General features: G+C 38.3%; 2 protein-coding genes and 1 non-coding gene across 3 annotated transcripts; 1 reads left to right on the forward strand and 2 right to left on the reverse strand.

The window, feature by feature from the left end:
- Positions 1-117: 117 nt before the first annotated feature.
- On the reverse strand, positions 118-8,024 carry LOC139954330 (solute carrier family 25 member 3-like). Its single transcript, XM_071954085.1, has 8 exons — positions 7,903-8,024; positions 7,627-7,802; positions 5,711-5,832; positions 5,223-5,375; positions 4,500-4,708; positions 3,917-4,089; positions 2,861-2,971; positions 118-1,653 (listed from the first exon to the last, which is right to left on the reverse strand). Exons 2-8 carry the CDS (start codon positions 7,793-7,795, stop codon positions 1,496-1,498), a joined length of 1,095 nt encoding a protein of 364 aa, XP_071810186.1. The 5' UTR covers positions 7,796-7,802; positions 7,903-8,024; the 3' UTR covers positions 118-1,495.
- Positions 2,166-2,354, reverse strand: LOC139934161 (small nucleolar RNA SNORA53). The gene has a single exon (XR_011785699.1). It is a non-coding gene; the product is annotated as a small nucleolar RNA SNORA53 (small nucleolar RNA).
- A 426-nt stretch (positions 8,025-8,450) lies between the features above and the next one.
- On the forward strand, positions 8,451-16,978 carry LOC139933826 (pyruvate dehydrogenase E1 component subunit beta, mitochondrial-like). Its single transcript, XM_071928040.1, has 8 exons — positions 8,451-8,610; positions 9,681-9,743; positions 10,199-10,405; positions 10,803-10,910; positions 11,522-11,699; positions 12,609-12,811; positions 13,697-13,838; positions 14,910-16,978. The coding sequence occupies exons 1-8, from the start codon at positions 8,575-8,577 to the stop codon at positions 15,077-15,079; spliced, it is 1,107 nt and encodes a 368-aa protein (XP_071784141.1). The 5' UTR covers positions 8,451-8,574; the 3' UTR covers positions 15,080-16,978.
- The last annotated feature ends 1,435 nt before the right edge of the window (positions 16,979-18,413 follow it).

Consider the following 18,413-nt stretch of genomic DNA (forward strand, 5'->3'; position numbering starts at 1 on the left):
CAGAACAACGGGCCAGAACAACGGGCCAGAACATCGGGCCAGAACAACGGGCCAGAACAACGGGCCATTGGGAGTAAAACCACATTAATACAAACTCAAATCCCGACAAGCAACACCTGATTTTGATAACCGTTGTTATAAGTTTCATTTAATATTTTTCTCTGCTGCAAAACACATGAAAATGTCAATTCATTGATTCACACTTCTTATGAAATATATGTTGAATGAATGGCTAGAACCTTCATTCAGTCATATTGTGCAATTTAATGTCTATCATAAATATTACATTAAAATCTCAATAAATGACAACACTGCAATTAACATTGTTAAAAAATACTATCTTTTACATCCCATTCATTTCAAAGACAATTTCCATTTGACATTACTGCTTTACTAAATCCATGTTCATGTTCATGTTCTAAATAAGAGCTAATAAAAGTGATATTGCTCTAATCTTCAATGACATGAATTAACATTTCTGGTAAATTCCTTATCTACTTCTCCTAACCCTTAAGCACATGATGTATCTAGTTCAGTGGAGTGGAAGGTTGCCGAGTGTCCCAACCTGTGTTTCAAATGTTTCAAAATCATACCTTCAAAATGGTGTTTGTTAGAATGAATTCAATACCAAAGGTATGATGAGCTGTTCCAACATTAATAAATAAATTCAAAGGTTTAGAAGAACACAACTTCCTTCCAAAACAAACATACTCTAAAATTGAGAACATCTCATTAAGACAACACAGCATCACAGTTGGGAAAAATAAAGGAAAGGATTTGTTTTTTCTCACCAGATGATGGTTCAAACTCACTCAATGGATCAACAATAAAAAGAATATTCCTGTTGAACTTAGGGTGCTGTCAAAGAGTTATATATAAGAACTAGAGTCGAGTGCGAGTGATACTTCGTGCACAAACGCCACGGGCCGCAAGATGACAAGCGCGTCATTCTGCGCGCGTGTTGAGTATGAAATACACGTTCAAGGTTTTTTTTATTGAAATGCGATGCTGTTTGTTCAACTTACAAAATGGCCGCACAAACAAAAGCTGTGAGATGCCAGTTTTGTCAACTTAGAAAATGGCCGCCTGCGCGCAGGCCAGAGCCCATATATAGACCAGTGCGCACTCTAGTTCTTATATATAACTCTATGGGTCCAGTGCATACGGTCAATGACAAATATTTTTTCAAATGTGTGTCTGAACTAATAACAGAATGGAAAAGATGTCTTTATTGACCTCAATTGTTATTTGTTTTCATACGCGTGGGATAACCCAAAACCAAAAAATTGTTTTTAAATAACCAGTCTTCAAGTCTTAAGTTTTCATTTTAAATGATGCGTTCACGAGAAATTCAGTATTAAAAACCCACAAACCAAGACAAAATATCAAGAACGGTGGAAATTGTTGTCTTTTGGGGTTTTTTCCAGTTAAATATTTCTGTAATAAATTTGATTTATTATTATGTAATTGGGTTTATGCGCATCTCTAAATTGACCTATTTGGCAGCCAACTTCTGCTTGAGGCTCTCTGGCATCTCTGGTGGTGGTGGGCGGGGCAGACGGAAGTACACCTTAACCGAGTCATAGATGAACCATTGTAGAGCAGTCAGGGTACCAATCATGACGATACGTGGGACCAGACCCTTCCACAAACCTAAAAGGACAAGAAAAGAGATCAAGTTAAGACTGGATTAATTGAATTATTAACAACTGAATTATTAATACACATTTGGATATTAACTGAGAGAGTACATGTTTGGTTTTTCAAATAAATCCCATCATGAATGAAAAGTAACCCAGTGCTGCAATCGGCCTTTTTGGATATGGTGGCCACTGCACCATGTGGTTTTGGTGTATACAGATAGATTTAAACAAACCTTACAGTGTTTATAGTATTTTGTCCACCATATCTCAAAATAGTTTATGACACGCCGTGCTTCATTTGATTTATTCAGTCTAGTTTTGAAGGCATGAAACAAACTCACAGAATAATTACTCCCTGCCACAAAATGTCATTATAAAACACCAATTGAAAATACAAATGTCCCCATCACAAGCATGACACCATGTGTACAAAGTTGACCAGATGCCTTGACACTTTCACTTGAATCTAACATCAACAAAGAACATGTTGATGCAGATGAGTGTCGGACGTCGAGGCATAAAGAGGTCACCACAAGATGTACTATTTTGCTCATAGCGGAGGTATTCTACTCTTACACACCAATGACTCAAGCACTCCCCATGGAACACAACATTAACAGTGTTGCTGAATGGCTCAACAGAAAGTCACCCATTACAGAGAAACTAAACTGTATTAATACCATCCCAGGAGCGGATCTAAGGAAGTGTGTGAGGTACATTCATGCAATAAAAACCGAGGTCCACAACCATGTCATACTTCTTAGAAAGTACCTGAAAGTAACTGAGAGTAAAATGCATCTTGCGCCACTATCCCCCCCTACCCGTCACAAAAAACAACAATAATTAGTTGTAGTATACAAATATTGCGTGGCTCATTCGCCTCGTGAAATGGAACAGTCCAAATTTTACTTTGCGATAATATTTCTCCCATTCCACAAATTAAAGCCACTCAATATTTGTTAAACTGACATATAGATCCTTGTCATTTGATGTATTTTAAAAGTATAACATTATGAAAAATCACACAAATTACTGGTTCGGAACAAATCCTACAGCGCATTCTTAATTTATCTTGGTGGTCTAGTTGGTATGACACTGCTCTTGAATTACAAAGGTTGTGAGTACACAGTGCTAAAACACACTGGTGTATATGGGTTAACCAAACTAAATATTCCTTATCCCGATGCAAATTAACCATCTATTAAACCTTGACTTACCTGCCATACCAAGCTTACGTGCAGCCTCAACTGCTGTGCTTCCAGAGTCTTGGTTCAACTTGGATACAACAGTGTCAGCAGGATGAGAAACAACGGCACAGAATACACCAGCTGAAGAAGAGAATAAAACAATTAAGTATGGTACTACTGAGGGCCTCAATCGTGTTAGTGTTTGATATCGCTCCCTGGCAAAGCCACCTACTATTGTCGCCTAGTAGCCAAATGCCCAAACAACAGCACTAGCAGGCGAGTCTTAAGCCTTCTTTTACGAGTCCTCTCAGCGAGTAAAGAGAATGAGTCACACTTAATATTAAATACAGTAGTAAAATCTCACTGAGAGTTTGAAAAGTGTTCATAACTGCTAGATTTGATGTGCCCACAATTGTTAACAGATACAAACGTTAACAGATACAAACATACAAAAACAACAGCACATCAAGTAATATACACTTCGTGTAGTAGTTACATTGTCCAAGCTGACCCAACACTGTAAACGCTGTGATTGGATGTTGATAAATTTCATTCAATGGTTTATTAACAAATCTATTCAATTCGCCACCAGCAGCAGAATTACATGAACAGTTACATAATTAAAAATCTGGAGTAAAACAATATATTAATAATTAAAATGGCCTTAAATCTTACACACAAAAACAGAGATGAACTTTTCACTCTAAATGGGAGGTGAACAGTTACATTATTCAAAATCTGAGTAAAAGATACACATTAATCATTAAAATGGCATTAAAACTATAAATATCCATATCATAAGAATACCGACTTTAATAGACTCTGATTTGATACATAATCACAAGACGGGTTAAAAAACACAATGTGGTGCAGGATTGCAGATTCTGTGGCAGACGACCCAAACTTTTGGTTGACATGTCCAACCCTGTGCGCATAAGGACTGTTCTCTGCACAATTGTGCATAAATTAAGAGTTGTCAGCTGGTACAGCAGGCTTATCCCCTTTTATGATAAACCCATCATATTTGAAAATCCAGTCATTTCCATCACCGAAGATTCAGGATAACGAAAAAAGGAATTCACTTACCGATGTAACCAGCCAAGAAGGTGACAACAAGCTGTTCTGGTTTAGTGCACTCAGAGCGCGGCTTTGGGACAACATTTTTGTACAGGAACTCTACAGTCCTCTCAAAGCATGCAAACTTCATCATTGTGTATGGGATTTGCCTCAGCCAGAGTGGAGGAAGACCTTTGTAGAATCTATGGGAGAGAGGTTTAGAAATCTTTACTGTAAACTCGTATATAAGTTTTGAAATAAGTTATATACATCAAATAGTCGAAACATCCGAGGTGGTATACAATGTACAGAACTAAACAAAACAAATCAAGTTTTCTTGCCTTTGGGTCCGGAACAGAATGATCATTGCCACATTTCATAAAGCCTATAAACACAAAAACCCGCTAAGCACAGGAAAAATCTTGCTAAGCAGAGACAGGTTACCAGCCAACATTTCATGAAGTTCACGTTGGTTTTACTGGTGCCACCCATATCTATTGCTTAGCAAAGAAATTGGTTCAGCAGTATTTTCTGATAAAAAGCTTTATGACATTGGGCCCGGTCCAACATAACAATTAATTATTAATTTTTATTAAATCCTCAAATTACCTACCCTCTAATACCTTCCATGGCCCACAGCTTTGGTGCACCCTCCCTTAATGTTGTTGCGAATCCTGGCATTGTTTGAATGCGCACCTTGACTGCTTCCATCGGTGACAGTGCAATGTCAGCAAAGAACTCTGCACTTGCAGAGGCTGCGAGGTACAATGATGTTCGATACACAAAAGTACGTTCCTCACCCAATAAGTTGCTGTAAAGCGTCTGTTATGAGAAGAAACAATATGTTAAACCTAGTTTACCTTTGATCATTTTGATAACACAAAAATAATCCACAATTGCAGGCATCAGTATAAAGTGGAAGAACAATCTTCTGACATTATCTGAAAACAAGGCTTGCTGTACTTGGTTCAAGAATTACTCAAAAATAAAATGAGACGTAAAAAACTATTCCACATTTTTGTTCCCAGCATAATTTCTTCATGTTCTCTTTCCCTTCACCCTAACTCCTTGTAGGTCTAAGCCTCATCTTAAAACATTTTCCCACCATCATAGAGCAAGTTTGAGTGCACACCCATGGTTAACCAAACGTCAACTATTTTTCACTTGTACCCAGGCTGGTCGACACTTTTGATCACATTGTCTGGGAAAAACAATAGCGGAAATCAGACTTAGCATCTGTTTCACTTTACTGCATGTTTGTTTAAGAAGGCAGACATGCTCAAAGAGTCTTTATCAAGTCTAATAAAAGACAGAATCAGGAAAAGCATTTCCTCACCTTGAAAACTTCATAGAAGCCGAACTTGCACAGACCTTGCATAGAGTATCCAATGGCTGTTGGGGCCCAGCCCTTACCAAGTGCTCGGACACCCTCCTCGCTTAATGTCACTTTGAATCCTTTGAAGATACCTACGTATTTGGTTGGGTCCACCTTTAAAGAATATAGAAGACACAAGACACAAATTATCTTTATGTATGTATAAATAAATCTCACAATAGTTTATACTGTAAAATGATAATTTTGTTTAGCCAGTTGTATAGATTGTACACATGTGGGTTACACTCACAGTCTTGTACACAACGGAATGTGCATTTACATAGAAAGAAACAAACGCGTTAGGCAAACATAAAATAGCAGTACTTAATTGAAGCTTTTGAATAGACTTGTACACAAACATGTGCCATAGTGCCAATCTATACATTGAAACGGAAAAAGAAGGGAAACTGTATGGTTTTACTACATAATCTTCTGGTTGCATTAATTACCTGAATTCGACATTTGACCAGATCTAGAGGAACGAGGGCTGTATGCGTAACACCACAACTGAGGATACCACCAAAGCCACACAGTGCATAATACTTGGCAGAACCAAATTCGCAGCTCGTTTCTGAAACAAAAGCAAATGAATTAATTGGATCAATCACAATCTGATAGTCTTGACAAGTAGTAGTTGCAATCAATAGTTGCAATTACTTGACTTGTAACACTAGATACCTAGGCCTATCAGTTTAATGAACAAACTGTCTGGCACTCCGAAAGCATAGCCTAGATGCAAATGCTAAAAATAAACCAGTCTAACGTAGCCCTACACTTTACTCCTAAAGGAAGTGAGGATTTAACAACCTTGGGAAATGAGTCACCTCAGAAAGGGTGACTGAAACAGGGCCACTAATTTACAACGATTGACTCAAACACGAATGATGTTTACCCTTCATCTCGTAATAAATATGTGTAATAATGCTATTAAGCTATGTAATCTAAATAAATAATCTATAAGAAAATGCACATAAAAAAAAATCATGTAAGTACAACAACAGTGGTCGAGGCCTACAATTTAAACTTTCGCAAAAGTAATTTTAAACATGTAGATAGGTATGATTTAATCTGTCATGGGTATAACAGTTGTATGCAAATCAATTGGAAACACACAAACATATTATATGTGTCACATGCCAGGTTAGTTTTATTTTATTGGCACAACTAATTGTTATTAGTTCAAATATAATAAAAAAATACACAATTTTAATATAAAAATACACAATTTTAATATAAAAATACACAATTTATTGACCAACCAATTGGATTGCGCAGAAAATTTGGTCAAATTGCCAGCATATCTGTCCCCCAATTTTGTGAACAACCTTGGGCTGGCCCCGTCGGCTGGCACCTCAAGCAAAGATAGTGAGGTTGCATGAATGTTTGTTCCCCTGCCATTTTTGCATATGTCTCCTGGCCCTACACCTCCTCCCCGGGGGAGCCCCACCCCCGGGGGACCCCCATGCATGCCAATTCAGTCTGTGCCATCTTTGAGCAGTTGGGGAATTTTAATTACAGAGTACCCGAGGTAATTTCAAGCGCAAAATAATAATATGCGCAAGTTAAAACATTAATTAATGTGCAAATTTGGAAATTACAAGCACTTGACTCTTGCAAGTTTTTAAACATGTGCAATGGTCAAGCATGACGACCAAAACCCATCGCAGAAAAATGAATGCTGCAATGGAATGCAGGGGTCGAAATTGCCACTAGCCCGCTAGCCCGGGACTACCAGATTTACAGCCGGGCTACTGATTTTTCCAGTTTGATAGCCCGACGGGCTAGTGGAAAAACAATGCAAAAATCATCATGACAAACAACAAAGAACTGTGCTATGGTGTATTGTAAAGTTTGAGCCATGACGCGAGACATAACGTGTCTTTCGGGCTACCAAAATCTCATCGGGGCTACTAAAAATTATTGGTTACTAGCCCTGCTGACTACCATGGAAATACACTTAATTTCGACCCCTGGAATGTGAATCTGTTGAACTTGAATAGTGGCTTGTTGCAGTTGCTGGTAAGAATAGATTAGTTTGAGTTATGAAGCTTTGAAAATTTTCTGCCCCAGCCAGAAACGAGCCTTAATAGTTAGGACTCTGTGTCTGTGTACAGAAAAAGAGTACTATAAGAAGTAGGGGTAGAGGAATAGGAGACCCGCGTTAATATGAGGCTTGACCGGCTAATAAAATATTGTTATAAATAACACGGCTTCAGTTCAGTCGGGTAGTACATGATCCAGGGGACAGAGGTCGGACATTTCATTGATTATCAAACCTTTCATTTGCCGGTCCGAGAATATTCAATCAAGATGTCAATGAAATGCTCTAATTTTTGCTTCAAGTAAAAACAGTGTATGTACCTACCCTCAGCACCACTTGCGATGAGTGGTGAAGCTACCTTTCCTGGTGAAATAGCCGAGACATTTTCAGATGGAGTTGTCGAAACAGGCAAGCTTCCCTCACATCGTGCCGTCGTTGTGAACGGGTTTGAAAAATGGTTGCGTTTTACGCCGTCAAATATTGTCGAAAACATATTGAATCTACCAGGGGAAAGAAGGAATACACATGAAGACAAACATGAACTCTCAGACGAGAAATAATATAGATACAAAATAGCCGTTAAAAATATATTTTACTTACGTGTTTTATGAAGTAATTCCAGTAAATTTGCTCATAAATGTAGCCGCGTGTGATGGGAAGTACCGGTGCGCGAGACGGCCGGGGTCAGAGAGAGATCAGCGCAGGTAAATGACGTATGAAATACCCTCTTATTTCATTGGCTATTGTGGTATTCTTCCTAATTACAAAATTTGCATATCCTCTTTTAAAAGTGTATTTTATAGGATTACAAAATGGTTACAAACAACTCGTGGCGTAAATAAATGTTCAAAAGGTAGAAAGGATAAAAAATGCCTAATTTATTGAAAGAGGTAAAATTGTACAAATTAAAGTTATTTTGTCATACAAATTAGTTTAAAAAACTATTTTTGAGATTTGCGAGCAACCTTTGACCCAATCAGGCTTAGTCTTGAACATCAAGCTCGAAATGACGTCGGCTTTCCCCAAACGCCCCACGGTATAAACTTTTGAGGGCGCTATCTTCAAATAGCGTCCGGTGAGATGTCCTTTTCGAAACCCCGGTTTCAAGTTGTGCCTCTGCTTGGGCTTCGTCCGACTGAGGAAGCCATCCGTACAAAAAGCGCATAGTTTCCAAATAACTGACGAAGCGTAAGCCACTCAAGCCCGAGCGTAGGCCGTGGTTTCGGAAGGACTCGTTTGTGTGTGTTTAGTTACTGAACGAAATCGTACATAATGGCTGCCTTAAGATGTCTGAGATCTCTGAAAAAGGTATGATATAATGGAATCGGATGGTCAATCAGATCATGGAGGTAGAATTCTACCTCCATGATCAGATGATACACAACAAATGATGACTTAATAACGAGTTTCTAAAATCAATATAAAGTAGAACTAGGTGACGGTAAACGTTGTCATGATTATTGATTGTGTTGTTTTTGCAAGTTGAGTTATTTTGACACAGTCACTCAACTCAACTCAACTACTAGCCAATCAACAAACATCAGCAGCACTTTCAGTCATGTAATTTACACTTTTCACAGCAGTTCCTCCTGCGGCTGCAGATGTCTTTCCAATGATCACTTGCTATGATTATTAACCTTGTTACCAATTTAATTTTTAGGTGCTCAAAAGAATTAGAAGTGTTCATAGACAATGAAAAATGGGACAAAACAAGCTTGTCCAAATTCATTAAATTAAATTGATAATTTGGTTGGGCAGTTTATTATAATTAAAAACTATAGCTTCAGTTCACTATTATTGTAGACTATGGAATGGTAGGCCTTTATTGGATTTAAAACATTTAAATACTACAAAGTTGAAGTACAAGCTTGTCATAATTTTCCTGATTTTTTAGGATTGAGTTGAGTATGAGTTGACTATGGATTAGGCCTACGTAGGCCTAATCTACTTCTAGAAACTTTAAGGCTCCCCTGTGACAGCCTTATGGTTTCTAGAAGTAGGCCTAATTATACTCGTACTCAACTCCCCCTCCCTTCCGACCGACGTAGTTGAGCTTACTTCTAGAACTAGGTTTGTTTCGCTATCCTCTCCAAGTTCAGCGGAACAAACTTCATAGTTCTAGTAGGAGTAAGTTGAGGTCACCCTCTCAATATTCCCAGACAAGGTCTACAGAGTACAGAAGTACAATACAAGTTAAAAGTTGACCTATAGTTACATGTTTATCCATGGTGTGTTGCTTTGCTATTAAGTCACCATTTACCAGATCCAAGACTGAAAAGCATCTTTAATTTTTTAGAATAACACAGCTGTTTTTAAAAGGAATGCTCTCAAAAGTTAATATAGTCCAATGGAATGGTTTTTTATTTTGTTGATTTCAGGCGTTGAATGTGACCATTGTGTCTCGAGGGATCACAACTTCATCTCCAGCAGCTACCCAACAGGTAAGGTTAGCAATTAGAGGAGGTTATCGTTGGACAATCACATTTTGTAGATTTGGACTGCTCCTTTAACCAGGGCCAAATTCCATTGCTCTGCTTACCATAAGCAAAGAATTGGAGCATAAGTACGTCAAGCGTATTTCACGGGTTGGCAGGTAACTTTGGCCTGTGCGCATGCAAACTCAATGTTACTGGGCACTCTACGCTTACACGGCTAGCGCAGAAATTCAGCGCTTGCAATTAGGCGAGAATGGTGATCGTGAGTACAGAATTTGGGGGTAAGCAGAGCCATGAAATTGGGCCTTGATCGGTGAACAATCACTTTGGACTGCTCCATTAAACAGTTAGCTCCTTGTTATTTATCAACACCATGCAAAGCTTCAAACGTTACAGATTTCTATCATTGATTATTTGGAGATAATCAGTCTTTGTGTATATTTATATCTGTGATTATTAAGATGACTGTGCGAGATGCTCTTAACACTGCACTCGATGAAGAACTAGCTCGAGATGAGAAGGTGTATGTTCTGGGAGAGGAAGTAGCACTCTACGATGGTGCGTACAAAGTCACACGAGGGCTGTATGAGAAGTACGGGGAAAAGAGAATTCGTGATACGCCAATCACCGAGATGGGATTTGCAGGCATAGCTGTTGGCTCTGCTATGGTGAGTACTAGGCCTGTGTGCTACGATTTCAAAAGTGCAAAGGCACCAAGGCATTTTCTTCTTGGTAAAGGCAAATTTCTACTGGAGCATTTCAAGGACACTCCGTGAACTCAGGCCTGTGAGAAATTATAAATGATTTTAGACGCTTTACAAGCGGGAGTCAGTTTTTTATCGTTTTGTATAAGTATTTTTATGCCAGTGTAAAGTCTAATAAAACTAAAACAAATAGGGGCATTGCTTGGCAACAGGCAGCTCAGGATAGAGTGAAATGGAGAATTTGTGGAGAGGCTTTTCTCCTGCAGTTGAATGGACTAGGCTAGAACATAAAGAAGAAGTATAGCCAAAGTGGATTTTGGTATTAAAAAGCTATTTGATTTATTTGTTTCTTGTCCTGTAGGCTGGCCTCAGACCCGTTTGTGAATTCATGACCTTCAACTTTGCCATGCAGGCTATTGATCAGGTCATCAACTCTGCAGCCAAGACACATTACATGTCTGCTGGACAGGTTAGTATTACAATTATATAATAACATCAGAGTCTTATATAGCAGATGTATCTACCAATAAGGTTCTCAAGACGCTTTGTTTAATACATTTTTGCAGAAAGATAGGTCTGATGATAGGTCTAGAGCAAGCTAGTCGAAACGTTGAGACCAATTTGAGAACTCACTCTGCGGTAGTGCAGTTAATAACGATCCTATAAGCTAAAGTAGTAGTCCCAGCCGGTTTTCTATACCTTCTGCCCAGGTAGTAGTTAAAAAGCAGGACAGTTCTTTTCAGAACTGAGAAGTCTCCGGAACAATCTGATAAATCTACTCCGCGGTAGTAGAATATAGAAAGACAGTTCTCTAAAGAACAAACTATACCTGGCAAGTAGGTACACACATGGTGTTACCGCAAACCAAATGTATATTGATACCTCACCATGCAGTGCCTATATTCGTATAGGTCGTTGAAATTATTTATTCTGAGACCCAATTATGTTAGCACCTTGACATTTTTGGAAAGTTGGTTTGCTCTTGTATATAACTAAGTGGCTACAATAATGTGTGTTAACGAAAAATGCACACAGTATAAGAATCATTGTTGAGTTGTTGTTATTATTATGGTTACCTAGGTACCCGTTCCCATAGTATTCCGTGGTCCCAATGGTGCTGCATCAGGCGTTGGTGCCCAGCATTCTCAGTGCTTTGCAGCCTGGTATGGTCATTGCCCTGGTCTAAAAGTAGTTAGTCCATACTCTGCAGAAGATGCCAAGGGTCTATTGAAAGCTGCTATCAGGGAGGATAACCCAGGTAAATTTTCATATTGTTTGTTTTAGGTTCTTTCTATGCAAGTCGCCAGACACACAAGGGCAGTAGGCCACTTCAAGGTGTGGGCTACAAGTCGACTATTTTTCCAGGGTTGCCCCCTTTACAGTCCATATGAATGTAGGCTTGGGTATCATCCATCAGAACACTGGCTGGTAGAGCAGAGAGCAATACCTCCCCATTTTGTGCAATGAAGCAGCTAGCTCTGAATGCCAGTAAAGGCACATTCTAACTAGCAATATCAAATCCTTCAGGGATGTCCAACCTTTTTAGGTCATACAGACGATCAAGGACATTCATGATTACAGAGTCATACATTTAGATCAACCCACCCATACTATTAAACTAAATGTTTTACTTACTCCCCACACAGGATGTGAGAGAACAGTTGAGCGAGTATAAACACTAGCAAACGCACACAGGCATGTTTATGGTGCAGACCGTGGACTTCTCTTCGTTCTCCCATTGTTTGGATATGGTTTATTTTTGAGACATCCCCATTGGTTTTGTACACAAAATCTACCGAGGACTGTGTCCTCGTTGTGACTTTTTTCCCGGATCCCTTTTGTTAATGTCCTCGGTTATCAATAGTAGACATGCCCAGTAATCCAAAACAGGATGTTAAGTGTAAGCGACCACAAGAGGGCGCTAGAATGAACTGGCGCAACATCTTTCAAAGCTGTTTGTGTTCAGTCAACACACAACCAAGATGAGATGTAAAAACAAAAACATGCTCACTTTACAAAGCAAGACAAGTTCTCAAAAGAACATGATCTACCTGGCAAGTAGATACACACATGGTGTTACCTCAATCAATATCCACAGAACACAAGATGTAAAACACACGCTCACTTTTAGCTTTCATAACATCCAACTGAAATTCTTCGCCTACAGTTGTGGTTCTGGAGAATGAGCTGCTTTACGGCACAGCCTTTGACATGTCCGAGGAGGCAATGAGAGATGACTTTGTTATACCTATTGGCAAGGCTAAGATAGAGCAGGAAGGTACGGACGTGACATTGGTGGCTCATAGCATAAGTGTACAGCGCTGCCTGGAAGCCGCTAAGCAGCTTCAAACAGACGGAATATCTGCTGAGGTAAGCGCGTACCACCCCTACGTTTTAAAAGATGGGAATTTGCATCGGGAATCCATTTTGGTTTACCCATCAAGTAAACACTGATGTGGGTTACGCACTGTATACCGAAACTTGTCGAGCTCTTTGAAGAAAATGCCAGGCATATTATTTGGGTAGGATTCGAACACACAACCTTTGAAATTTTAGAGCAGTGTCTTACCAACTACACCAACGAGATTGCCTGGCAGCTAGAGGTCGTTCGAATTCTATATTTTAGCAGCGGGTACTGCAACGATTTAATACATGGAAATTTGCATTGGGGAAAAATAATATTAATTTTGATTTTACCCATTAACACGCATGTGTGAATTAGCACTGTATGCTCAGTACAAAAGTTTGTTATTGATCAATAATGGATCAGCTGAAAATATACTTGTCGAGACTACCTTTATGTTTGAACAAATAAATTTTATTTTAATATCATACTCTCTTGGAGCCACAAAAACAGAAATTGTTTTTATGTTGTTGTTGGAACAAGGAATGTATTCAAAATGTCTGAATTTTGACTTGCACTGTAATTGTGTGTTGGGGGGGGTACCCCTGGGTAAAGGAAAGTTAGGATAGGTTGGGGATAAAATGTCAAAGATCTAAATGGAGTCAGGGTTTTCTCTTGGGGAAAGGAAACTTTTGAGTACTTCTTGGGGGAAAGGTCAAAGAAGATGAGTTACATTTCACATGTCAAATGTCAAGGGTTACAATGCACAGGTATAGAGACATGGTTTGGGTTGGTTAGCAACGATGTAAAATGGCTGAGGGTATCAACGGCTCTGCTGTTATTTTGTGGTGAAGTTGAGCTAGACAACAACAAAACTTAACACCAGTTGTGTACCTTACTTCTATTTATAGGTAATCAATATGCGTAGCATCAGACCCTTGGATCAAGACGCTATAGTAAACTCAGTCAAGAAAACCAACCACCTCGTATCAGTTGAGGGTGGCTGGCCTCAGTTTGGAGTTGGTGCAGAAATTCTTGCAAGAATGATGGAGAGTAAGTTTGAGATTTTGTCATTTTGTTGATGTCATTTCATATCTACATGAAACCGTGCAAAGAATAGTCTATAGGCAATGAAACAGTCATGTAATAAGGCCATATCTGAATTGGCCGCTACGGCTCTGGCTATGGCTGGATCGCCGCGTTATCATGCATTGAAGTATAGGACGCCCTAAGCAAGACCCCTGGCAACGGTCGTAACCGCAGCCGTAGCCACCAATTCGGACATGGCCTAACACACAGACCACGGCCTCCTTTGCCCCTGGTCTAATGCCTTGGTGCCCTACAAAAGTTTCTCATTGACTTCAAGATTTACCAACTTTGCAAAATGAAAAATGGCCCTGCCCTTATGAACATGTTCAAAAATGAAACTCCAGGCCTCATACATGTAAAAGGTGTTTGATGTTATCCATAGTCTTGTAAGTCTTTGTATGTTTGATCATGTTAACATTATATCTGCGGACAATCCTTTGTTATTGTGGTAGATTGTGGCCATTGCAGGCATGTTAGTGGGTCATGAACAAAAACGGAAAACTAGGGCCAGCGCTACAGTCTGAAAAACAGGCTTTGTATTGCAGTGTAGACAGCACATTAATGGAAACAAAGGCTGGTAGATTGTTGCCATTTACACTTCACTGATCACATTAGATTGTGTACATTTATACGATTTGAATAGTTTCAAAATTGTCAATCATGAGAGTTAGGCCAGATAAAATGAACCGTAACCTGAGACATAATGGACAACTTTAATTTGAGCTACAAAAAGCTGGATCCCAAAGCCTTTTGATTGGTCCTTGTGTTGCAATCTGGGCCACCCTTTGAAGCTAATAGAATGTCCCTAATTATACAATACGGGAAGTAAGTTGGTACTGAAACCTTTTTACAATCGGGTTTTCCCCAAAAGCTGACAATATGGCATCAAAACCTTCTGCAAAGTTATTTTAGGGTAGATGTCAAACTTCATTTGTACCCAATTAGAGACTAAAGGCATCCCATCTAATTTACTACATAAATTGAGTGAAAGATTTCATTCCTCTTTATAATTTCCTGCTTTTTGTTTTGTAACAGGTGAAGCATTTGACTATCTTGATGCACCAGCTGTACGTGTAACTGGAGCAGATATCCCCATGCCATATGCTGCTTCATTAGAACAGGCTAGTCTTCCCACAGCTAAAACCATTGTAGATACTGTCAAAAGATTACTTATGATTGAAAACAAACAGTCCATGCAACATTGAGACATGTACATTGCAAATAGTCATTATTTGAATTTTGTTTTAATAATAATAACAATATCGAAGTCTTATATAGCGCACGTATCTACCAAACAAGGTACTCAAGGCGCTGAGTATATACAAACTTTCAGAAAGATAGGTTATTGCAGTGGTGGATTCGGAGACCCAATTATGTAGCACTTATAAGGATTTACAAGGTGCTACGACGCATTAAGCCACAACCAGGAACACCGGGGCGAACCCCTTCTCTTTTCGATAAGTGCACTGGGTTCTTTTACATGCACTCCATAACAATGCTTAAGAGGGAATGTTAGGCTGTGACTAAATCCTACAGTATGAAGTGTAACGTGTTTGTACGACATTGAAATGATTAAAATCAACACCAAGAGCCCTGAAAAACCCTACCAGGCCAAATGAGATATTCAGTCATGTAATGGTTTCCTTTAAAGTATGTAACATTGTGGTTCTCCATCGAAAGTAACATGTATTGTCCCTGCATCAAACTGATGGCTTAAAACACAACAGCTATTATACCAACTGATTTGGTAACACCCACTAGAGGGCAACACAAAGAGTTAATACTTGACTGATTGACACCAGAGCCCAACTTAAAAGAGCTGCTTAAGCACAAAAGTAAGCTAAGCAAAACAAAATTAAGCTAACCAGAGTAAAGTTACCAGCCAAAATATCATGTCACATGTACAATTTATGACTGGTGTACTGCTAAATGTTGCTTAATTAGCTTTATGAAGTTGGGCCCTGGTTTAAGTACACAGATGTACAGCAGTGTGGTTTGAAACAATATCAAGGCATGTTGCTTTGAATTCTTGTTTTGTTTTCATCAAACAAGGATATGAAATGTAGTGGTAGCTGACCCCAAATTTCGTTTTTACCCAAACACCGATGTGTGTACTGTTAGCACTGTATACTCAGTAGTTCCCCCCCCCCATGTCCTGTGAAAATAATCACAGACATATTTTGGGGATTCAAACCCAAGACCCTTGCAACTCTAGAGCAGTGTCTTACCAACTAGGCCACCGAGATTGCCCGGTAACTAGATGCAGTTCACATCTGCTATGTTGTAGCAGTGGTTCCGGAACTATTTTAATAGATGTTGAATTTGCAAATTTAACATTTATTAAAATAGTAATTGCTGGTTTTAGTGTATTAGATGCAAGTCAAGACCCACAGGGTAAATTTACAAACATACTGCTCTATAATGTATCCACATTCAGCTACCTGAAAGATGCAGTGAACGATTTCCCTTGTATAGAAGAACAAAATGCTACAAAAAAATGTCTCAATTGCTACTCAAAAATCAGGAGTTGCTACTCAATTATTAGCATTCAGTGTGCACATTAAAGTTCAGTCAAAACTGCTAGACGAAATCATTCCCTGAGATATATTACATTTATTTTGGGTTTTGGAAGAGCAAATTTCACCTGATATAAGCACACTCAATCAAACCAACCTGGGAAACTGCACTTCAAAATCGACAACCTTGTTTTTGTAAACCAAAGATTATCCATGCTATGTGCATATTGGGCTTGATTTGTTGGTTCTTCAGATGATTGTAATTTAAAACTTTGTGTCAATTTGTTTTTACTCGGCATGATTTAAGCTTATAAATCAAACCATTTGATTGTTTTACAGCTTGTTACCAATTCTGTATCTTTCTTTGAAGTAAAACAGAAACACATTTTTGTGTCAATCTAAATTTTGGGGAAAAACTAAACCTGATGTGAGTTTGAGAGGATGAGATTTGTTTAAAATTGAGATGTGGATGTGTGTTTACCCATTGTAGGTGGTCAGCGCTTTCCCCCCTCTTTTTTTTTAATTGCAAAGTATAGACTGGCCATGTGTTATGACTTTTATTTATCAAGTAAATTGCAATAAATTATACTTTGGATTTAAAATACTGGATCCTGACTGTACTTTATATAGGGGTCAAATGAGAGAATAATTATTATAAGAGTGGCACTGAGGTTTAAAGACACTGGGCACATTTGGTAATTGTCAAAGGCCAGTCTTTTCACTTGGTTTAAGTCAACATACGCACAAAATAACAAACCTGTGAAAATTTGAACTCAATTGATCGTCGAAGTTGCGAGATAATAATGGAAGAAAAAACACTCTTTTTGAAATCAAATCAAATATCTCTTTGAGACATTACTTTTTTTCTCAAAGACTATGTTACTTCAGAGGGAGCCGTTTCTCACAATGTTTTATACTATCAACAGCTCTCCGTTGCTTGTACCAAGTAAATTCTTATGATAATTATTTTGAGTAATTACCAACAGTGTCCAGTGCCTTCAAGGCATGGCTCAAATTCTTGGGGAAAATCCACAAGACCGCAGGGAATCTTTACTGGACTGGGAATTTATTTACAAGACTAGAATCAAGATGAGAAGAGACTAGAATCAAAATGAGAAGAGACTAGAATCAAAATGAGAAGAGACTAGAATCAAAATGAGAAGAGACTAGAATCAAAATGAGAAGAGACTAGAATCAAAATGAGAAGAGACTAGAATCAAAATGAGAAGAGACTAGAATCAAAATGAGAAGAGACTAGAATCAAAATGAGAAGAGACTTGAATCAAAATGAGAAGAGACTAGAATCAAAATGAGAAGAGACTTGAATCAAAATGAGAAGAGACTAGAATCAAAATGAGAAGAGACTAGAATCAAAATGAGAAGAGACTAGAATCAAAATGAGAAGAGACTAGAATCAAAATGAGAAGAGACTAGAATCAAAATGAGAAGAGACTAGAATCAAAATGAGAAGAGACTTGAATCAAAATGAGAAGATACTAGAATCAAAATGAGAAGAGACTAGAATCAAAATGAGAAGAGACTAGAATCAAAATGAGAAGAGACTAGAATCAAAATGAGAAGAGACTTGAATCAAAATGAGAAGACACTTGAATCAAAATGAGAAGAGACTAGAATAAAAACGAAAAAAGACTAGAATCAAAATAAGACTAGACTAGAATCAAAATGAGAAGAGACTAGAATCAAAATGAGAAGACACTTGAATCAAAATGAGAAGACACTTGAATCAAAATGAGAAGACACTTGAATCAAAATGAGAAGAGACTAGAATCAAAATGAGAAGAGACTTGAATCAAAATGAGAAGACACTTGAATCAAAATGAGAAGACACTTGAATCAAAATGAGAAGAGACTAGAATCAAAATGAGAAGAGACTAGAATCAAAATGAGAAGACACTTCAATCAAAATGAGAAGACACTTCAATCAAAATGAGAAGAGACTAGAATCAAAATGAGAAGAGACTAGAATCAAAATGAGAAGACACTTGAATCAAAATGAGAAGAG

This window comes from Asterias amurensis, chromosome 2 (assembly GCF_032118995.1).
Source record: "Asterias amurensis chromosome 2, ASM3211899v1".
Classification (NCBI taxonomy): domain Eukaryota; kingdom Metazoa; phylum Echinodermata; class Asteroidea; order Forcipulatida; family Asteriidae; genus Asterias; species Asterias amurensis.